Here is a 23,807-nt window from a genome sequence, read left to right on the forward strand (position 1 = left end):
GAATAGTGAGAGATGACAGCAGGTGCATTATTTTAGTTAGGGTGGTTCTTGAAGGCCTCTCTTAGGAGGTGATATCTGAGCTGAGACTTCCATCAATTTGGAGGAGGGAAGACAGAGCCTTGGGAATCACCCTGCTGCTGGTGATACCAACCAGAGTGTGGGTGGCAATGCAAACAGTTGACCCCAGGCTTCTCTAGCATCCTGATTCCATCACCATCACTTCACTGTTTATTAATCAGTTGGAAGTGTAATTGGATCAATTCTTTGGGAATGGTCCAGCTCCATTTGGGGTGGCAGCTTTCTATTTCTGCAGAAAACCAGCAGCCAAAAAAATCTGATTGGAGTCTGAGGATCATGGCCCTTTAAATCTACTTCAGCCACCAGTGACACAGCAGCCTCTGATTACTCCTTCCTGGTCACACTCCGGGACAGACCCATGGGACAGACATGTAGTGTGACCGTGCAGCATTAGCAGAAGAGGGAGCATGCAACAAGAGCCTGCTAGACTACTAAGCCCCCAACTAGAACCCTAGTTTGCCACGACCTATCTGTGTTATATTGCATCCATTTGGTCAAAAATAATAAATCTCCTCTTATTTAAATGACATATTTTGGGAGACCTACTTTTTCCTCCAGCAAACACATAAAATGTCAGCCTCCCTGGTTCGTAGGGTCGAAGGCTGAATATTAAGATTGAGATCAAATCTTCAGTGGCTGGAAAGATTTAGGAGAGGTCACTGGTGCCTCCCAGTAGCACCCCCATTGAAGGATATGGAATCAGCTTCCTCCATACATCATCCCCCCAGCCACCCATTGTCCCTCCCTCTTTCCAGCGCATTTACACTATTGTGTCACCCCCTCCCGCCACTTTCCTCTTCTCCCCTATGTCCTCAACCCTCTACTTTCTCCTGGCTCTTTCCCTTGAGCCCATAAATATGCCAGTTTCTCCTGGTTTAAAAACAAGGCCAGAGGGCAGCCCTGGTGGCGCAGTGGTTTAGCGCCGCCTGCAGCCCGGGGTGTGATCCTGGAGACCCGGGATTGAGTCCCACGTTGGGCTCCCTGCATGGAGCCTGCCTCTCTCTCTGCCTGTGTCTCTGCCTCTCTTTTGCTCTCTCTGAATGAATAAAAATAAATAAATAAATAAATCTCCACTCTTGCCTCCATAAATCCACTCTTCACTGTGTTGCTAGAGTGGGAGCTTATTACTCCACTGGTCAAACCCTACACCCGCTGAATAAAGTTCAGGTTTGTTAACATGCATCACCAGCTCCCTGGCTACCTCTTTAGCTTCCTCGCTCCATCCCCCACAGCATAATTCATTCTCCTGCAATCCTGAGTTGTGTATAGTTCAGGCCATACTGTGCTTTCTCTTGGAACGCCCTTTGCTTCTGCTCTGACCTATTTACCCAGCAACACTCCGCTAAGTTGTCATTCTTCACGGAACTTTTATGGAACTCCTTTGTGTTGTACTAACTGTCCAGCCTTTGAGCATTCTGAACATAACCCTCTCAATTTAAAACACGGTATTTATTGCTTTGTGTCACGGTCTCTCTCATTAGACTTTGCGAAGGCCAGGGGCCTCACAGCAATCATTTTCATACCTACAAGTATGCGTTCACTGTTTGTTCAACCGTTACTGAACTTATGTAAGTACTGCTTAGCTCTGTTTAAATCTTATAGGGGACAAATTTCTCAAGATCCCTGAGTAAATTAAATCTTTGTGTGGGGCACTTGGGTGGCTCAATGGTTGAGCATCTGCCTTCAGCTCTGCCTTCATAACCCTGGGGTCCTGGGATGGAGCCCCACATTGGGATCCCTGCTCAGTGGGGAGTCTGCTTCTCCCTCTGCCCTCTCCCCACTCTGCTCATGTTCTCTCTCTCAAATAAAAAAAATAAAACCTTCTGGGGAGCCCTGGTGGCTCAGCAGTTTAGCGCTTCCTTCAGTCTGGGGTGTGATCCTGGAGACCCAGGTTCAATCCCACATCAGGCTCCCTCCACAGAGCCTGCTTCTCCCTCTGCTTGTGTCTGTGCTGCTTTCTCTCTCTGTCTCTCATGAATTAATAAATAAAATCTTTAAATAAGTAAAACCTTTTAAAAAACATCAATCTTTGTGAAAAGCCCTCTATTATCTATGATGTACCAGCAAATAATTGTTATCTCATTTAGGCTAGAGATAGTGGGAACGGAACAAGTATAAGAGAGAAAGTTGAATTCTTTATGCCATTGTATCAAAGGGAAATAATGAAGTTAGCAAAAACCATGCTAGCAAACATTACAAAAATGGTCTTTAAAAGAGAAGTAACAGAGCAAATAGGTTATATGGATCATGAATACATACTCATTCAGTAAGAATGTTGAGCAAATATTTAATTGAAGGAGACAAAATTTCTGATGACACCACCCAGTTAGAACCCTAAGGATCTCTGTCTCTCAAATCAAGTAGGCAAAGGTGAAGATGATGAGCTCAGGACACACTGCTCTGTTGCCTCAAAGTAACTCTACTGACACCACAGCACTGGAACCAAGGATGCACATGAGAAGGTAAAAGAACAATGGCATTTCTAAACTGGCATATTTTAGTAGGCTCTGTATTTATTACCTTTAGTAGTTATGTAAAAACAAAGCATTACAAATAGCATAAAAAGCATATTGTGTGTTAGTATACTAAGTTAACTGAAATTTGATTATGCAAGCATTACTGAGTGTTCTAATTATAAAATAACTAGTTGTTCTGAAAATTATCTAAAAGAATAGGAAAAAGAAGACAACAGGCCAAGCAGAATGTATCAAAATAAATATTTATTAACATCGGAAGCTTTATGTACACCTTTAAAAGCAATTGTGCAGACATGAGGAATTACAAAAATTGACCTAAAATCATTTCTCCCAAAGTATAAATGAACATTCAAGATCAGTGGTGCCACTACCATCAGAATAAAAAGATGTGTCTGAATGAATACAAGTAATTAGTTTAAATGTCACCCAGATATCCTTTATAGCTACAACTCTAAAAAATACTAATTGGTCAAAAAAAAAAAAAAATCCAGAACGCTGTGTTTTCATATCAGTAGCGGTATACAAATATATTTCCATCTTTTTGTCCAGCCAGCAAATGAGAATCTGTACCTGACCATTTAACAAAGGACCAATGCTGGTCAGAGATAGGTGGGAGGAGAGCGGTACAATGACCCAGAAGTAGGTCCCAAATGGCAATTGTTCCAGAAGTCAACACTGCGGCTGCAAAATGATCTTTCACGTCCCCCTCCAGGAACCTAATATCAAGCGGAGAGAAAAAAAAACCCATTCAAATCACAAATTCAAAGAATTTTTTTCGTTAAGCCAAAAATCATGCTCCCAGAGCAACCACAAGAACAAAAATACCTGTAAATATGACACCTATGTTTGCCCCTCAAGGACTGCTGGCAAGTGTGTTGTGGTTTTGGATGCAATCATGTGTCCAGTCCCTGGCCGCTCACAGGAACTTGCCTTCCACTCTTCAAACTGGCCACGCTTGGTCAACGCCGGCATCTTTGCTCTTGCTATTCCCTCTTTAGCAAGCCTGGATTTTGCCATCATTCAGGCCTGTCAACCTCTGTAGAAAGGTCAGGCCTAATCTCTTGTCTACAGAAGTGTACATATGCACACTGTTTCCCATCGCATTTCCTGTTTCCTTTTCACGTGTGAGATTATCCTTTTTTCATATCTGGGGGGGTATCTCTCCTACCAAATGTAAACATCATAGAGCAGAAATCTGGTTATCTTTTTAAGACAGGGGCTCTGCATTAGCTGCTTGGGTCTGAATTCTAACAAAGTAAGAGCTTTGTGACCCTCTGTGACCCCGAAGTTCTTCGGCTTTATCAGTGAAATATGAATTATGATAGAGTTGATATAAAAAGCTTAGCAGTACTAAATACATAGGAAGGGCTTAATACAGTTTTATTCCTCACTGCCATACCACCAGCACTTCGAAGAGTGCCTGGGACACAGTCAATCCTTAGTGAATATTCTGAGTGAACTGGATGCCATTTTTTATTCTGAGCTCCCACTCAACTTTGTGTAGCTGACTCCTAACACATTTTTTGAAACTCTGTAATCTTCTCTGATACTCTGTCCCCAGCCCTCCACTGCCAGTAACTCTCCATTCTTTGTGGTCCAAAACACTGCAAGCCTCGGGGCATTTTGTGCACTGAACAGTAGTGTCTAATTTTCTCTTATTTCCATGAGATTAGAAACAATATGGCCCTCTACAGAATCAGCACCAGAGAGGTTTCAGGGCTTGCTAAACAAATGGTTTTGAAGAGTGACGAAGGAAATGCTTGATGGAGTAGTTCTCTTTACCCTCAATTGAAGAGAACTAGTGACTATGGTTCTCTCTTCAAATCCAAAGAAACAAGTTCTATATAGAAGCACGTATTGCAGATGATAGTTATGAGGTTCCCGTTGAGCTAAGAACAGTTGCAGAAATACCACAGCTGGCTAAGTGCAGAGGGAGAGAGATGGTCTTTTAGAACACTGATCCAGCCAGCTTTGCACAAGACCCAAAGAAACACAGAAACATACATTGTATCTATCAAACTTACTTATCTTTGCATATTGTTAAAGCTAGACTTTGTGGTCTTGATCTACTAGATCTATTTTCAGTCTTTGCTGCTGATTTAAAATGTAAAGAAAGGTAATCTCTGGGAATGACATGTTCAGATGTGGCTGGGTTGGCCTAATGATACAAGCACTGCTTCAGAGCTCTAGAAAGCTTATATAATCCTTGGGATGCCAATAACTGTATCACTGATACATCAATCTTCTCATCAGTCAGTAGGTAAATATCAACTGCTTACATGATGGAGACTCACTCCATTTTCAAAGTAAAAGATACCTTCCTAAATAACTTAAAACTTAAATTTTAATTTAGGTTTAAATTTAAGTTTAAACTTAAACTTAAAACTTTAATTTAGGTTTTATGGAAAGGTCATTTATGTAGAGAAAACTAATTGTTTATATTCAAAGTGGGTTTTTTTTCAAAGTGGGTTTTGTTATGGGAAAAGACAGGGTTTGAATATACATAAGATACCTATCCTACCCCGTATTGGTGGGGATCAGAATGTAGGGAATCTGGGGTTTGATTCAGATCTACTAAGCTTTACATTTCTTCCTGCTTCTTAACATTCTTATGATCTGCAGTATTGCTTGGTTTCCATTCATTTAAGTGACACAAAAATATCTGGGTTTTGTATTTGCACACGTGCCTTCCAAAATGTCATACTCAGTGAACAGCAGCATACACTTGCCTTCCAGCCTGCCCTTGAGGAAGACAGTACAGCATCACCCCCACACTCAGAGTTGTCTTAGGGTTAATCACGATCAGCTGAAACACAGGGCTTCCCAACAGCTCACTCTCTTTGGCACAAGGATGACTCAGAACAACAAACAGGAGCCCCTAATTTAAGAGAAAAATTAATAACCAAATAAATCAGCAAGAGTACGGTGGGGAAAACAAAGGGTTGACAGAAAGACAAAACCAAAGAATTACAAGAATTGACCAACAGTCTCTTGAGTATGCAGGATTTAATCACTAGCTCTTTTTTTTTTTTTTTTCCTTAAGGCAAAAACTGTTGAGATTATTGATGAGCTGGACATATGGCATCTTTAGCACAGGGCTCAGCCAGCCTTGCCAGTGGGAACCTAGTGGACTTGTTAATTTCCTCCACCTTAGATACAACTAATATCTCATGCCAACCATTTGGGAAAATGCTGTCAGAGGCAAAGAGGGCATATAAACATGCAGAGGGAGTCCTCAAACTGCAGCTATTCATTGGTAAGTTGATTTTTGAAAATTTGGAACACATTTTACCCGGAAAAATAATCTTTTAAGTGGTGACTGGATTTTTAGGCCAGTCTGCAGATAGCCTATTTGCACTTATAGAGTAAGAGTGACCAAAAAAAATACACCATCACCTATGGTTGTCTTCATGGGAAACTGTGTTACAGACTTCTCCTGGCTTTAAAATCACATGTTCTAATAATAAAATTATTGTGCGTGGAGACATACATATCACACAGACATACATACCTACACATATATGATATATATGTATGTTACATATTGAAAGTAATCCTCTTTGAGGGTAAAATGGGGAAAATTAATTATAGAGCCGTATGGGATTAATAACATTCATGTCTATTTTATACATTTCTAGAATGACTGCATTATTATAATGAGAAGAAATCACTTAGAAACCTAGGTCAAGAAAAGGTTAGATGGCATATATTTAAAAGGGTTGGCAAATTGTGGCCCACAAGGCCAAATCTGGCTCAGTGCTTCTCTCTGTAACCATGAGCTAAGAATGGTTTCTAAATTCTGAAATGGTTGAAAAAAAGATAAGAAAAATATTTTGTGATGCATGAAAAAAATCATATGAAATGAAATTCAAGTTCTAGAATGTTTTATTGTCCAAAAAAGTTTACGTGGATCATGGCCACGCCCATGTGTTTTCATTTTATCTATGGCAGACTTTTAGTGCTACAGCAGCAGAGCCGAGCAGTTGCAACAGAGACCATGTGGCCTGCAAACCTGAAGATATTTACCATCTGGTCTTTTTCTTTTTCCCCTTTTTAACCATCTGGTCTTTTTTACAGAAAAAGTTTGCGATTCCTGTACAATAATATTAACTTTTTTCTGAAAGATGGCTTCATGGAGAACCTTTACGTACTATCTCCCACCTTTCTCTGTTAAATGCTTTACTATCAGGTAGGCATTAATGTTGTAATAACAAAGATATAAAGTCATTTCAATGCCTAGTTGGTAAATGTAATAATTCCAGAGATGAAATTTTATTTTATGAACCTTTTATTTTAAGGATGGAAAAAGTTGGGCAGCCCTGGTGGCTCAGCGGTTTAGCGCTGCCTCTGGCCCGGGGTGTGATCCTGGAGACCTGGGATCGAGTCCCACATCGAGCTTCCTGCATGGAGCCTGCTTCTCCCTCTGCCTGTATCTCTGCCTCTCTCTCTCTGTGTCTGTCATGAATAAATAAAAATCTTAAAAAAAAAAAAAAAAAGAAAAAAAAGAAGAAAGTTAGCCTTGGGGCACCTGAGTGGCTCAGTTGGTTAAGCCTCTGACTCCTGGTTTTGGCTCAAGTCATGATCTCAGGGTTATGAGAATGGAGCCCCACATCAGGATCTGCCCTCAGTGTGGAGCTGCTTAAGTTTCTTTCTCCCTCTTCCTTTGCTCCCTCCCCACACACCATGCTCTCTCAAATAAATAAATCTTAAAAAAAAAAAAAAAAAAAAGCCTCAAAGTAAGGTGACAGATTATCTAAGATCACACAGCTTCTGAGTTTGAGTCCACAGATCCTCAGGAAAGGTGCATCTCTGCATTCCAAGCCTGAGGTGGTGTTGTGTACACAGCTGCAGCTGAGGCTGGGAAAGTCAGTTTCCATACAAGCATGGAGCCACCTACTACTGCCTTTGCTTGTGGCTCGATTGTGGGTACTGAAAAGTTACCCCTGACTCATAGCATCTGCCTTCAGCCTGTTCAGATGTCCAAACTAGACCATAAGCCAAGTCTACCAACATAATGGCTGAGAAGCTATTCGTTTCTATGGGACAACACTAAAGCCTAAGGGAAAAACATGTCTAGGACCATTTAATCCATCTCTCTAAGGGCACTCAGTCACATCATAAATCATTTATGGCAATGTGGTTGGGAGTGAAGTCTGGTAACAGGCATGATATTTCTTGGTATAAATTCACAGCTAGAAATAAATGTTTGCCTTTAGGTCACAACAGCCAGAAAATTTACTGAGCCGTCATATTATACCAATACTTATCTTCATCCACAAATTTCAAGCAAGAATAAATGCTGTAACTCAGTTTGGACAAAAACAGGCAACAGAGAGGTTCTGTTAATTACTTCTTACTAAGCTACTACTGTTACTCAGTGGGACCATTAGCAACACACAAAATAGACACAAAGCAGTCCAAATAGATGATCACTTACCATTTCAGAATAGGCTTTGCGACAAACTGAAGCTTGGTAGCGATCACCAATGTGCATCTTTTTCAGGAGCTGACCAGTCTTTAAATTCCTTAGATACCAAAAATAAGGAAGCTGATAACATTCTTCCAGCAAACTGGCTTTCACATAATATTTTCTTATTTATCACAACATCCTTTTAGGAAGTGACCAAGGGAGAAACTAAGGGATATGGTACCTTAGTTTTGTTTAGTTACAGATTTAGCTAAAAAATAAGGACTACTGGTTAACACTGCCAGTAGTTTAACTTGACAGTTCAGCCTTAGATTCAATCTGCTATATCACTAGGAATAAATCTCTCCAAACTCCATGAGAAGTTTTCACTTACCTCAGTTAACTAGGTATTGAAATCAGGCACACAGTATGGCTCTAGCATTATGATTTTGTTACACTCTTTAGCATTATTGGGCATTTGTGATGTTGGTAACTGCTCTACCTGGGACGCTACTGATGAAAAACCTTCAGTTGGTTTCCCATTACCCACAAGATAGAGACTATATTCCTTTTCGTGGTATTTATAATCCTCATGAATCCAGTGCTGTGATACTGTATTACTCACTGTTCCCCATTATGCATATTCCTGGCTCTGCACCTTCGCTCAAGCTAGTGTCCAAACACCTTCCCCATTACTGACCAAGTCCCATCCTTGTTATCCACCAATGCCCTTCCCTTCTTTATAGCCTTGATTATGTCCTGCTTCCTCCCAGCGGCAGGAGCTCAACTTAGACTCTCTCACTTCTCCCAGTCTGCACCAATCCACAGAAATCTCCTCTCATTCACTTCCCTACAGTACTGTCCATATGCCCCATTTTTTATTTAATATAGACTATAACGGGGTGTAATGTGTTCATTCGACCAACACTTCGAACATTCTGTGGACCAGGCTCTGGACATAAAAACTGAAGAAGGAAAACTAAACGTACATAAGCAAGGTTTTCCTCGCCAAGAACAACAAAGGATTCAGCCCTACAGAGGTCAGTACATGATCTCTATTTAGTAATTGCTCTTCTCCCCAAGTCCCAAAGTACCCTGTCCGAATTTGTCTCACTCTTTTGTCTAAACTGTAAAGGAATTGTATTAGAATTGTATACTTTGAAAAAAAAAAAAAAAAAGGAATTGTATACTTTGAATTGTAAAACAATCTCATTTACTTACTAAATTTTAGAGGCCTTGGAATGAGAATTCATATCTACATTTCTCATAGAAAGTGATATATAAGTAGTTACTCAAATACCTATTGAATGATTGAAAGATGGGTGCTCAGTTAGTACAGCTTGACGAAGATTAAATATTTAGACCTTCACCAAGAGTTTCAAAAGGGGCCACTTGAACCTTGAGTATAACATGATGCTTTAGAGATTTAATACATCAGAAGTTAAACAGGAACTACTATGTGTAAATATAAAAGTATATAGAACCCAGAAGGTAAATGATAGCTGTTTTTTAAAAATATTTTATTTATTGGTTTATTTATTTATTTTTAAGGATTTTATTTGTTTATGAGAGACACAGACAGAGAGGCAGAGATACAAGTGGAGGGAGAAGCAGGCTCCCTGCAGGGAGCCCAATGCAGGACTCGATCCCAGGACCCCAGGATCATACCCTGAGTCAAAGGCAGACACTCAACCACCGAGCCATCCAGGTATCCTGATTTTATTTATTTATTTGAGAAAGAGGGAGGGAGAGCGAGCGAGCAAGCAAGCGAGAGAGCGCCCAAGAGCAGGAGCAGAGGGAGAGGGAGAAGCACACTCCCCGATGAGTGTGAAACCTGATGTGGGGCTCGATCCCAGGACCCAGGGATTATGACTTGAGCCAAAGGCAGATGTTTAATTGACTGAGCCACCCAGGCGCCCCAAAAGATAGCTTTTTTGTTTTTTAAAGATTTTATTTATTTATTCATGAGAGACACAGAGAAAGAGGCAGAGACATAGGAAGAGGGAGAAGCAGGCTCCATGCAGACAGCCCATTGTAGGACTCAATCCTGGGACTCTGGGATCACGCCCTGAGACAAAGGCAGACACCCAACCACTGAGCCACCCAGGTGTACCCCAAATGATAGCTTATTTTTTTAAAAAAAGATTTTATTTATTCATGAGAGACACACACAGAGAGGCAGAGGCACAGACAGAGGGAGAAACAGGCTCCCTGCAGGGAGCCTGATGTGGGACTCGATCCTGGATTCCAGAATCATGTCCTGAGCCAAAGGCAGAAGCTCAACCACTGAGCCACCCAGGTTCCCAATGATATATATAAATCTTTTTTAAAGATTTATTTATTTATAAAAATAAAATAAAATAAAATAAAGATTTATTTATTTATGATAGAGAGAGAGAGAGAGACGCAGAGACGCAGAGGGAGAAACAGGCTCCACACCGGGAGCCCGACGCGGGACTCGATCCCGGGACTCCAGGATCGCGCCCTGGGCCAAAGGCAGGCGCTAAACCGCTGAGGCACCCAGGGATCCCCCTGATAGCTTTTTTTTAAATAAAGGTTTTATTTATTACTCATGAGAGACACAAAGAGAGAGAGAGAGGCAGAGACACAGACGGAGGGAGAAGCAGGCTCCATGCAAGGAGCATGATGTGGGACTCCATCCCAGGTCTCCAGGATCACACCATGGACTGAAGGTGGCGCTAAACCGCTGAGCCACCTGGGCTGCCCTCAATGATAGCTTTTGATAGACAATATGATCTATACATCTTTAAATATCCTAAACAAGGTGTTAAGGCAGGCTCTGAGAATAGATACAAGATATGTACCTATCTTCAAAGACTTCCATAAGACAAAATAGCCTGTGCTAAGTTAGAAATAAGGCCAATATTTAAAAACTTAAAAAAAAAATAAGGGCAATACGAATTCACAGAGGGAAATGTCAATGAAGGCTGAGGTATTACAACAGAGCTTAGGGCAACTATGGGGCTGTAGATACTCCTTAAGCTTAAACTTAGAAGCTAAGTGGAGAGGTCCCTCCTCAATTTCCAATTCTGTTGTGATCCATTTATAAAATGCCAAAAGGTTACTGTTAAAAAAAGGGCAAACTAAAGGATGGGAAGAAAACTGGGAGCTAAGTAGTATGGACTAGATGAAGAGAAATTTTTTTTCTTAAGAGAAATTTTTATACCAAAGCACTGGGGAAAAGGGAGCTGAAGAAATTAAACAAATATGGCCTTAGCTGAAGGTTTTGTTTCTTGGGGAGAGAGGACTGGGAGAAAAATGTTATATTATATTATAATACAATGTAACGTAATTATCTTACATTATACAGTAATAGTATAATAGAAGTTCTGGAGGTAGGATATTGATTAATGGCAAGGAGACCAACTACTAGATTACATAGTCTGGGAACCAAATAATGAAGGACTGGACTGTTGAAACACCAAAAAGAATAGAAAAGACAACTTTGTAAAGAATATTGTCCTCAAATAAGACCTCCATGCATAAATACTGAGCAAAGTGCCAGAAGTAGAAACTTGCTGCTCTGGACAGAGGGCCATCTGAAAATAGGGTTTCCTGGCAGACTGGAACATGGTCAAATTTCAGAGGCTCCCCGGTGGGGAGGGGACAAAGATTCTCTCAAGGACCACGCTTCCCTAGTTTATTCCTAAAGGCTTAGGGTTGGACAGAGGAGGTAGGGTAGCAGGGATATTAATATCACAACTTGTCTTACCAAGACCTATCCTGGCCCTAAGGAACCAGTTAAAGGAGAGGACTTGGGAGGAAAAAAAAAAATCAACTATTCTCTTAATATAATTAACCTGGGATCCTGGGTGGCTCAGCGGTTTGGCACCTGCCTTCGGCCCAGGGCATGGTCTTGGAGTCCCGGGATTGAGTCCCACATGGGGCTCCCTGCATGCACCCTGCTTTTCTCTCTGCCTCTCTCTCTCTCTGTGTCTTCTCATGAATAAAAATGATCTTAAAAAAAAAAATACAATTAACCTTGAAAATGCCTTTGGCCAGGTATGGTTCTCCCTGGGTCTGAAAAGAAAGGTGGCTAAGAACTCCTTGAATCTGGTCTTCTATTATAAATTCATTCATTTGGGGGCACTTGGGCAGCTCAGTGGTTGAGTGTCTGCTTTTGGCTCAGGTCGTGATCGCGGGGTCCTGAGATGGAGTCCCATATCAGACTCCCTACAGGGAGCCTGCTTCTCCCCTGCCTATGTCTCTGCCTCTCTGTGTGTCTCTCATTAATAAATAAATAAAACTTTAAAAATAAATAAATTCATTAATTTGGTTCCTTTAAACACATATATTTTATAATTCTGGTTCGTATTCTAGGCATTATTAATGACATCACATACACTCTGGATTCTGTTAGATTCCTTGGGAAAATACTGATTGTTTTCCCCTAGTAAACAGTTAATTTGGCTCAATTAAAATTCCAAAATGCTGAAAACCCAATTCAGTTATTTTTTGCCTTCCCTGGGCTGCTTTGAGTCTGCTCTATGCACATGTAGTTCAAAGACTAGCCAGATGATTAGGCAAAGATTTTGAGGCTCATCCTCTCGCTCTCTCTTTTTGGGGGATTTCCGGATCTCTTCCTCACTTTCTCTTTCCTCACTCTGAACTCTCCTTTGGTTCTTTAAGCCAGTAAACAGAAGGTTTTTTATCAGGCTTTTAGTCCCCCAGTGCACAGACTAGGGCTCGCCCCTCTAGCTAAAGGCCATAGGAACAGGAAAACTGTCCACTGATATTTCCTGTTGAATGTTCTCCAGGATGTTCTTTTTCTTGCTCCTCAGTGCCCATAGATAGTTTTTTTTTTTTTACTTTGTCCAGAGTTTATTGTTATGTGAGATAAGATAATTGGTCTGATGGAAGCCATTAACCAGAAGCAGAAAAAATTGTACATTTTTGACAAGAGTAAAGTTTCCTTTATTTTAAAATAGTCTACTCAGACTGATCTTAAAAGTCAGTTGCTTGACTGACTGAGCCATCCAGGTACCCCCAAACAGTCATATTTACAGTCTCTTATCTAGTTTTAAAAACTCTGTGAAATTAGAGGTATATTATGGATGAGGAAATGGAGGGCCTTGAGAGAAAGCTTACCAAATAACAATGTTGTTCATTATAGTAGTACCAAGCAGAGCTTCCTGCATCCCTTGGACCTCGGCAAAAGTTAATACAGTCTCTTCAGGGGGCATCAAAAATTGTTTTTCTTTGCTTCTGCATTTAAAACGGTATTAAAAATCAGCATTTTGTACCAACACATTTTCTAAGCAGCCCTTGCCTTGTACATATTACTGAACTATGCGTAATATACACTAATCTAATACCAGAAAAAAATTTCAACTAGAAAATGTGTATTCTAAATTTTCTTCAATGAACATATATTACTCTCATATTACCTACCTGGATATATTTGCAAGCACCTCAAATTCATCATATTCAAAATTAAAATTGCCAGTTCTCTCTTTATATCTTGTTTCTTTCTGCATTTCTATCTCAGCGAATTTTACCACTGTCTACCCAGGTGAGAAACGCAGAAACTTGGACATTACCCTTGTCTCCTTCCTCTCTACCTGTTCAATCACCAAGCCCTAACGATTTTAGTCTCCTCTTTCTCAAATCTGTCTGCTTCTCCCCGTCTCCACTAATACTTTGCTAATTCAAGCAGGCAATTATATGTCTCTTGCCTAGATTACTACAACGGATCATGAGTAAGTAAGACAAACTAGGCCCATGCCCTTCTGTTATTAAAAAAGACAGATAAATAATAAAGGGTAACAAGCGTATAATAGAAATAGAAGATGTTAGGAGTTCCGTTTTCAACATGGTATTTTGAAATATCCACTAGATGTCTAATAAATAGACATGCAGGTCTAGAGGCTGAGAAAGAGCTCAGAGCTAGACGTAACACATTCACAATGTCAGCATCTAGATGTTAACTGAAAGAATTAACCAAGTGCAGAATAAGAAAAGTCTGGTATCCTGAGACACCTGTGATATGTAAAAGATACACAGAGATTTCTAAACAGACTGAAGAACTGTTTGCTGAGCCTGTCCACTCCACTAGCTTCCTTGCTGGTACACGTCAAGCTTCCTAGTGTTGGGGCAGAACCTGCTATACAACACCTAAAGCCCAGAAAAACAAGAAGCTAGTGATCTTTGTCTCAAAGCCTGCGATAAAAGCATTCTTAATGATTAAAATCAACCGTCTTACCTTCCATCTTCTGCAAAAGTCATGATTTCTACTTGTTGGTCACAAAGGGTCCCACTGCTACTGACTAGCCTCCTCCCTGTCAGGCCAAGCACAGCTTTTATATTTCCAGAACTCAGTAGTACTTGCTTTTCACGTTTACCATCAGAGGAGCAAAGTAATGACCTAAACCAAGTATAAGGGAAAATGTGGAGAAATCAGGAGTAAGCCTTTTCATATGAAAGGACTGAGTTCCTATTTATTTATTTATAGAGTGGGGAGAGGCAAAAGGAGAGGAAGAGAGAATTTTAACAGAATCCACACTGGGTGTGGAGCTCAGTCTCATGACCCTAAGATCATGACCTGATCTGAAATGAAGAGTCAGAGCTGGGACACCTGGGTGGCTCAGAGGTTGAGCGTCTGCCTTCAGCCCAGGGTGTGATCCTGGAGTCCAGGGATCGAGAACCACATTGGGCTCCCTGCATGGAGCCTGCTTCTCCCTCTGCCTGTGTCTCTGCCTCTCTTTCTCTGTGTCTTTCATGAATAAACAAATAAAATTTTCAAAAAAAAAAAAAAAAAAGTCAATTGACTTGAGCCATCCAAATGCCCCTAAAGTTCCAACTGTATTTATTTATCTATTTATTGATGGATTTTATTTATTTATTCATGAGAAACAGAGAGAGAGACAGAGACACAGGCAGAGAGAGAAGCAGGCTCCATGCGGGGAGCCCAACATGGGACTTGATCCCAGGACCCTGGGATCATGCCTTGAGCCAAAGGCAGATGCTCAACCGCTGAGCCACCCAGGCTCCCTGAAGTTCCAATTTTAAATGGAAACTTTAGTAAGGGATATTATTCAATTGATAGGGTTTTTCAAAACCTCTCTTGGATCTAAACTTAGATTTTTTTGTTTTAAGATTTTATTTTAAGTAATCTCTACACCCAAAGTAGGGATTGAACTCACAACTCCAAGATCAAAAGTCACATACTCTACTGACTGAGCCAGCCCAGCACCCCTAAATTTAGATTCTTTTAAGATTCAAACCTACTTTACAACTTGCACTCAAAACAAGTTTGACAAAGACAAAGGGAAAGAAAAAACTACTTTTTGAGAACCACATACCTGATTTCTCTGATCTCCAAATTTCCCAAAGCCACACACACGAGATTACAAACATCGGGCACTGGAACTATCTGTAATACTGGAACCTAAATAAAACCAAAAGAGCCAAAAATTATATTTGGTTGTTTCATTTTTAATTAATCTAAATTTTCCAAAATTTGTCACATCCTCTCTTATTTTCATTGTACCAGGGTAGTTTCAAATATTGGACAAATATGAGAAAGTTCAGCATCCTCTTTTTATAAGGTAAATCTAAATAAGTCATATGCAAAACTATGTGTATCACAGCATTTATTTAATATGATCTACACCTCTAACAATAAAGGAATATTTAAATGAATCCTGCCATGTGGACAAATGGAATACTGTACAGCCATTTAAAATGTTTCTTCAAAAAGTAAGTTTATTCACATATATAAGTATCTGTTTAGCACCACTATGCAAATCACAGTGCTAGAAGCTGTGGATACACTGGAAAACAATGAAATTTACTGAGTAGATCATAAGCATTCTCATAAAAAAAAAAAAAGGAACTATGTGAGCTAATGCATTTGTTGTTATTTTATTTTAGATTAAAAAAAAGATTTTATTTATTTCTTCATGAGAGACACAGAGAGGCAGAGACACAGGCAGAGGGAGAAGCAGGCTCCATGCAGGGAGCCCAATGCAGGACTCGATCCTGGGACTCCAGGATCGTGCCCTGGGCCAAAGGCAGGCGCCAAACCGCTGAGGCACCCAGGCGTCCCTTTATTTTAATTTTTTTGAGACAGAAGGAGAGGGAGAGAGTGAGAGAGCAAGAGAGCACACGCATGTATGGTGGAGAGGGGCAGAGGGAGAAGGAAAGAGAATCCAAGCAGACTTGCACTGAGTGTGGACCTGAGATCACGACCTGGGCCCAAACCAAGAGTTGGATGCTTGTACACCTTAAGCAGATTACAATTTTGCCAGTCATTTTTCCATAAAGGTGGAAAAATAAAATTCAAAATAAAGAAGTATGGATATGTAGAAACATGGAAAAATGTTCATGTGTTAAGTGAGAAAAAAGCAAATTTAAAAGTGTTAGGCACACCAGGATAGAGTATGTAAACTATGAATGAAGATGGACAAGGACTAGCAGAAAATACATATAGAAAAGAAGCAGGAGGAATGCTTTGGTGAAGGTGTAAGGAACACAGGTTTCAGCAAACTTAGGAGTCAGAAAAGACACAAAATTCTAATCTCTAATACATCTAGCATAAAAATCTGTTTCTCAAAAATCGGGTGATTTTTAAAAAATTTTTATTTTTATTTTTATTTATTATTATTTTTTTAATTTTTAAATAAAACACAATGTCGGGATCCCTGGGTGGCGCAGCAGTTTAGTGCCTGCCTTTGGCCCAGGGTGCGATCCTGGAGACCTGGGATCGAATCCCACGTCAGGCTCCCGGTGCATGGAGCCTGCTTCTCCCTCTGTGTCTCTGCCTCTCTCTCTCTCTGTGTGACTATTATAAATAAAAAACAAAACAAAACAAAACAAAACCACAATGTTCATTATAGTCTTGATGGTGGGTAGGTATATGGGTGCTTACTATACAGCTTTTCTCTAGGTTTGAAAATTTTCATAATGATATGGTAGGAAAAAGGACTCATCTCTGTTCTTACATGGTCATGGGTCCCATTCTTGGTAAGCTGCCCAGCGACATTACCATGTAAATGTTTGCAAAAACTGCTCCCAGCTCTAAGATTCTGACTTACCTCTGTAAAGTGCCAGGAATAAAGTTTTTCCCACTGCAAAGTATTGAGAGGTTTCCAAAGAGAAACTACATATTCACAGGCAGTTATGATACATGGCTCTTTGAAACCCGCTATTTCCCACCACATGGCACTCACATCCACTGAACAGGAACCAGAAGGATTCTGAAATAAATAGCAACAGCAGTTATGTTAAAGCCATACTTGGGATCTGTTTCATGAAAAGAATATGTATTAAAACTGCTGGGTTATTAGGATTAAATGAAATACCAAGTAAATGTAATTAAATGTAATTAAAGTTTTTTTTTTAAAGATTTATTTATTCATGAGAGACAGAGAGAGGGAGAGGCAGAGACACAGGCAGAGGGAGAAGCAGGCTCCATGCAGGGAGCCCGACGTGGGACCTGATCCCGGGACTCCATGATCACGCACTGGGCCGAAGGCAGGCACCAAACCGCTGAGCCACCTAGGGATCCCCCTAATTAAAGTTTTTATAGGTCAAAAGAAAGAGTGGGGCACCTGGCTGGCTCAGTTGGTAGAGCATGTGACCCTTGATCTTGGGGTTGTAAGTTCAAGCCCCATGCTGGAGAGATTACTCATAAATAAAATCTTAAAAAAAAAAGAAAAGAAAAAGAAAAATTAAAGAAAAGAAAAAAGAAAGAGGTTTGTGGGTCTCAAGTAACTAAAAAAATCTGCCCTCTCCACACTTATATCATAAAAGATCTAAAAATGTATAGCTCCAGAGTAGAAGAGATTCAGATTTAATCACAAAATGCAGCCCATAAGAACCTGCCCATCTGGAGATGAAACACCCTGATGAACCACCCATGGTTTAAAGAGGGAATAAAACTGAAACAACATATTACAGTTGACCCCTGAACAACGTGGGGGTTAGGTGCACTGACTTCCCACACAAAGTCTGCATGTAACTTTTGACTTTTCCAAAACTTAACTACTAATAGCCTACTACTGACAGGAAGCCTTACTGATAACATAAACAACACATACTTGATATGTTATATTATGTACTATATGGAATAACGTATAGAGAAAAGAAAATATTAAGAAAGTCATAAGGGAAAGAATATACATTTACAATTCTGTACTGTGTTTACTGGGGGGGAAAAAAAAAGCCTGCCTATTAAATGAGCCTGTGCAGTTCAAACCTGTGTTGTTCAAGAGTCAACTGTACTTACAAATAAACAAGGAGAGCACTATGTTTTTGTTTTTTTTTTTTAATTTTTTATTTATTTATGATAGTCACACAGAGAGAAAGAGGCAGAGACATAGGCAGAGGGGAAGCAGGCTCCATGCACCGGGAGCCCGACGTGGGATTCGATCCCCGGTCTCCAGGATCGCGCCCTGGGCCAAAGGCAGGCGCTAAACTGCTGCGCCACCCAGGGATCCCAAGGAGAGCACTATGTATCCAAACTCACAGGGTATAGCCAAAGTAGTATGTCCAAAAGAAATTTATAATCATAAAGGCATTGATCAAAAAACAAGAAAAATTAAAGGAAAAAAACAGATTCAAGAGGTTAGTAAAAGAACAAGCAAGTAATAAGCACAATGAAAAACAGAAGGAATTAAGGGCAAAACCAGAAATAAGTCAAATAGAAAACCAAAGAACCTAATTAACAATCAATACAACCAAAAAACTAGGGTTTTTTTGGGAAGACCAAAGGAATGGTAAATCTCTTAAGTTTGATAGAGGAAAAAAATACTTGAGACAATGGGGACTAGAGATAGAGCGTATGTAAGTGAATACAAACAGACCAAGAAAAAAAAACTTAGAATAATAAATAACTTTTTACCTACAAGTTAGAAAAATACAAATGAAATGGTTGATTCTTTAAGAAATGTTCTTAAAAGTGATTCAAGAATAGCTTTGGAATGACTGTTACTATATATCTTTATACAAAAGGAATCTGGGGATCCCTGGGTGGCGCAGCGGTTTGGCGCCTGCCTTTGGCCCAGGGCGTGATCCTGGAGACCCGGGATCGAATCCCACGTCGGGCTCCCGGTGCATGGAGCCTGCTTCTCCCTCTGCCTGTGTCTCTGCCTCTCTCTCTCTCTCTCTCTCTGTGACTATCATAAATAAATAAAAATTAAAAAAAAAAAAAAAAAAAAAAGGAATCTGGGGCTCACAGGGTAAATAATTTGCCCAAGATCATGTAGCCAGTAGTCGGCAGAAACAGTTTATGTGGGTTTCAAGCTCTTTCTTTTGAAGAAGACCAGATGTCCCCAGCTGGGAGTGTTTTTGCAACCTTTCCCTGGCAGCTATCTAGCCACACCTGGGACATTTTGGGTTGTTATAACCAGGGACAGAGTGCTACTGTCTCTAGTGGGTAGAGGCAGGGCTGCTGCTAAATGTCCTACAATGCACAGGACAGCCCCTGCAACAAGGAATTACCCAGCCCCAGATGTTCAGAGTACTGAGATTGGGAAACCATGTTCTGTACCATGCTATTTCAAGTATCATGAAAAAACTTAACTAGGACACAGGTCCAATCTACTTCTTGGGATTTATTGAAATAGCACTAACAATGTTTTAACTGTATTTCTCGTAAATATATATATATATTATTCCACATATATTAGTATATATACTAATTAGTATATATTAGTTATTAAGTAATATATTATTATATAAGATACCAGTGAGCCACCCACGCATCCCAACCATTCATTATAATCTACAACTGTTTCCCACTTTCTTGTAAATCATCATAGGTGATCCTTCCAGAAAGACTACACCATTTGGATAGGAGGGCCATAAGTGACTTTCTCCCTCTCTGTCAAAATACATGATTTTTTTTTTTTAAGATTTGTTTAGGGACACCTGGGTGGCTCAGGTTGAGCATCTGTCTTTGGCTCAGGTCTTGTTCCCAGGGTCCTGGGATTGAGTCCCACATCAGGCTCCCCACAGGGAGCCTGCTTCTCCCTCTGCCTATGTCTCTGCCTCTCTTTTTGTGTCTCTCATGAAAAAATAGAATCTTAAAAAAAATTGTTTTTAAATGAGGCTCAAATATATATATATAAAAAGATTTATTTTTTTATTTATTTGAGAGAAAGAAAGAGAGCATACACACAACGGTTGCAAGGGCAGGGGAGCAGAGGGAGAGACAAAGAAGCAGAGTCCCTGTTGAGCAGGGAGCTGGACATGGGATTTGATCCCAGGATCCTAGGATCATCCTGAGCTGAAGGCTGATGTTTAACCGACCCACCAAGCCACCCAGGCGCCCCAAAATGCCTGACTTAAATTTAGATACAAAGTTGAGTTACCTAGCTTAAGTTGTTCTTGGCAATACCTTGACATAGAAATTTCTTCCAGAGAAGATCTCAAAATATAAATATAGCTAAATATTGCAAAAAACAAAGAATTTAAATGTTTTCTGAATCTGTTTCACCAAGTTTATTTAACAATGCTAAATTAAGAATGAGGGGAACGCCTGGGTAGTGTTAAGATCAAATTCTTCTCAATTTTCCTAGCAATTCATTAAATTTTTTACATGTAAGACACAAGACACATAATGGAACAGTCTTCTGACCTTTAACTTTGAAACCAATTGGAGGTGGCCTGGGTTTGAGCTTTGACAAGCAGGAAGCTCTGCTACTTCAGTCTGTGGAAATAAAAGTCACACCATTAATCTAGGCTTTATAGATGTCTTCCTGCATTGCTCATTCATCATCATGTCTATTCGATATATGTTACCTTCTCTGATAACAAGAGCAAAGCTCCATATGACTGCTTCCTTGACAAGAAAGGGAATCGGATCCCCCATATTTAAAAAATACATTCTTAACTTTAACTTCCCCCAACTGAACTTAACAGGTTATAGTACAGTCCTATCAAAGAGACATGTTAAATTATTCTTAAACACTGAGAAGCCAACATGTAAGAAAGTAATACGCTATCTAAATTCACTGAGATATTTCACTCTTTCATAGAAAATCTCACCAGGGAAGCAGATTGTTCCTGTTCAGTGGACTGTTTCCATGACTCCGGCTGGGGATTTCCACACAGCTGGTTGTCTTTGAAAGGGACCGACTCAGTGGGAAGAGGTGTTGCCTGGGGACCAGAATCACAGTCACAGGAAGGCTGTCCATCTCGACCTGACACAACCAGGGTGCCACCTGGTTTTGACAGGTTGGTCCAATTGTCGAGTTGTTTCTGATCACTGTCTTTTAGTGTATGTGCTGCCGAAGCGAGCACATGATCACTGTCTTTTAAGTGAGGAAGTTGGGGTGTAGAGCAAGTTGGTCTGACAGTCTCTGTGCACACTTTTTCACTGAGTGCTTGGGAGCCAAAAGCTGGAGTTGTGCCTAAGATGGGGAAAGTGGGCGAACACATGTCTGCTGTCGGCCTGTTACTGTTCTCGGGGGCACTGGTATTTAAAGGAGTGAAAAGTAATATGGATGAAGAAAGACCCTTCTTCTGAGACCGGCTTGTTAGGCTTGGCATTTTAGGTTGTGCTTTTTCTGGGAGAACCAGAATTTCCTCTTCCAAGTCCTTCATTTCAGTATCAATTTGTGTAGGAGTCAATTCTTCCAAAACAATACAGTTTCCCTCAAGATGCTTCTGTGCATACATTTTCGATACAATAGGCTCAACTGTTTTTTCTGAATAGGACTTCAGTTTTTCAAGCTTAAGAGGTCCAAAGATTTCATCAGGTAACTGAAAGTCTGTGGTTTTGAGAAAAGATGACAGTTGCTTTAAACTTAGCATCTCATTCTCATGAAATGAAGCCTTGAACACAGCAGAATCCAAAGCTAGATAACCATTCTTTCTGGAAGAAAGGGAGTCTTCTTTTTGACAGTGATCTTTCTTCCCTAAAATAGAAAGGAACAAAGTTAACAACAAAATTCCAATGCCCAGGGACACCTGGGTGGCTCAGCAGTTGAGTGTCTGCCTTTGGCTCAGGGCATGATCTCGCAGTCCCGGGATCAAGTCTCACATTGGGCTCCCTGCATGGAGCCTGTTTCTTCCTCTGCCTGTGTCTCTGCCTCTCTCATGAATAAAGAAAATCTTAAAAAAAAAAAAAAAAAATTCCAATGCCCAATACAGAGTGAGATTTTAAACTCCAATACAGTACAAAACATCCACCACTCTTCCCACCAGGACTCTGAAACCTCAGTGAATGGTTCAAAAGCCAGCTGGCTAACTAGCAGTTCTCCTTTGGCAGTGCCAAAAACAGTACAGTGCTGACAGCAGTAGCTAGGAGAAGGAAGACCAACGTCTGGTCCCTCTGGTCCCAGCTCTGCCGCTGATCCAGTTACCTTGGGTACATCAGTTCACTTCATTTTCCCTGTTCTCTCATAAGGGACCTGAACTAAGAATCTCTAAAATCCTTCCTGCTCTAAAAAAACTATGGTTCCAATTATAAAATTCTGATTCCAACAGGTTACCAGAGCAGTTTACAAAATGCTGGTTCTTCTCACTGAAGAAAACTTAAGTCACCTTTTCAAGGAGAATAATTTATTACTTTTTTTTTTTAAGATTTTATTTATTTATTCATGAGACACACACACACACACACACACAAACACACACACACAGAGGATGAAACACAGAGGGAGGAACAGGCTTGAGTCTGACTTGGGACTCGATCCTGGGTCTCCAGAATCATGCCCTGGGCCGAAGGCAGGCGTGAAACCGCTGAGCCACCTGGGCTGCCCTAATTTATTACTCTTAAAGCAGCTGGTGTTCTATACCATTCAAAATGTAGATCAAGTTGGCCCAACCACCTCCGCAGGCACATTGTCACAGCATGCCTAGAAGCCAAAAGCTGTAGGAGTGCTGAAGATGGGGAGAGTTGCATCCATCAACAAATAAATGAATAAAATGTGGTACATACATACAGCGGAATATTATTCAGCCATAAAACAGGGTACATGCTGCAACATAGATGAATCTTGAAAATAAGTCAAGGGAAAGCAGCCACACAAAAAAAGTATTAATTCCTTTTATATGAAATATCCAGAACAAGTAAGCCCATAAGATAGAATACATATTGGTGGTTGCCAGGGGCTAGCAGGGAAAAGGAAATGGGGAGCGTTAAGGGCATAGGGTTTCCTTCTGGGCTGATGATCATGTTTTGGAACTAGGTAGGGGCCCCGGTGTCACAACACTGAATTTATTATATGCCAGAGAATGGTTCACTTCAGTCAAAAGGTTAATTTTATGTAATGTGAAGGTCATCTCAAGAAAAAAAAATGTTTAATGTAGCAGCAGGTTACTATAATCACAGTGGATTATTTCAAAGTACATTTAAAAAGTTCCCAGTTTATAACTAGATTGCCCTACTTTTTTTTTTTTTTTTTTTTTTTTTTAATTTTTATTTATTTGTGACAGTCACAGAGAGAGAGAGAGAATGAGGCAGAGACACAGGCAGAGGGAGAAGCAGGCTCCATGCACCGGGAGCCTGACGTGGGATTCGATCCCGGGTCTCCAGGATCGCGCCCTGGGCCAAAGGCAGGCGCCAAACCGCTGCGCCACCCAGGGATCCTAGATTGCCCTACTTTCTGATTGCTCTGTATTCTTGTTGGCTTAAAGATGACAATAAAAAAGTCATAATGATTATGGTTTAATTTTAGTATATGTGCTGCCAAAGCGAGCACTGATTATGGTTTAATTCATTAAAAGTTAATTAATTATAACTCATAGGCCAAAGCCTATCTTCCAATGCCATAGAGCAGTCAGCTGCCTTTTTTTATAAATAAAGTTTTACTGCCACACATTTATATGTTCTCTGTGGCTACCTTCCCACTATACTGACTAGTTGTAACAGAGCA

General features: G+C 40.4%; 1 protein-coding gene and 1 long non-coding RNA gene across 6 annotated transcripts in view; one reads left to right on the forward strand and one right to left on the reverse strand.

Annotated features, from left to right (window-relative positions):
• Positions 1-1,145: 1,145 nt before the first annotated feature.
• On the forward strand, positions 1,146-14,736 carry LOC144319183 (uncharacterized). Of its 4 annotated transcripts, XR_013385087.1 has the most exons (7): positions 1,153-1,646; positions 2,440-2,540; positions 5,599-5,811; positions 6,633-6,744; positions 8,854-9,002; positions 9,514-9,670; positions 10,353-10,911. It is a non-coding gene; the product is annotated as an uncharacterized LOC144319183 (long non-coding RNA). The 4 variants fall into 4 exon arrangements; XR_013385086.1 differs by lacking the exon at positions 10,353-10,911 and adding an exon at positions 12,113-14,736 and having other exon boundaries at positions 1,146-1,646; positions 5,599-6,744; XR_013385085.1 differs by having other exon boundaries at positions 1,146-1,646; positions 5,599-6,744.
• The window catches only part of PALB2 (partner and localizer of BRCA2), a 28,398-nt gene continuing 7,374 nt past the window's right edge, over positions 2,784-23,807 (reverse strand). For both annotated transcript variants that reach the window (XM_077907000.1, XM_077907001.1), the window contains exons 5-13: positions 20,974-21,845; positions 20,564-20,635; positions 17,019-17,180; positions 15,285-15,370; positions 14,186-14,347; positions 13,072-13,188; positions 7,993-8,080; positions 5,285-5,433; positions 2,784-3,271 (exon numbers count right to left, since the gene is read on the reverse strand). In XM_077907000.1, the coding sequence (XP_077763126.1) occupies positions 3,064-3,271; positions 5,285-5,433; positions 7,993-8,080; positions 13,072-13,188; positions 14,186-14,347; positions 15,285-15,370; positions 17,019-17,180; positions 20,564-20,635; positions 20,974-21,845 (1,916 nt within the window). In that variant the 3' untranslated portion in view covers positions 2,784-3,063. The remainder of the gene's footprint in view (positions 3,272-5,284; positions 5,434-7,992; positions 8,081-13,071; positions 13,189-14,185; positions 14,348-15,284; positions 15,371-17,018; positions 17,181-20,563; positions 20,636-20,973; positions 21,846-23,807) is intronic.

Source organism: Canis aureus, chromosome 8, assembly GCF_053574225.1.
Source record: "Canis aureus isolate CA01 chromosome 8, VMU_Caureus_v.1.0, whole genome shotgun sequence".
Taxonomy (NCBI): domain Eukaryota; kingdom Metazoa; phylum Chordata; class Mammalia; order Carnivora; family Canidae; genus Canis; species Canis aureus.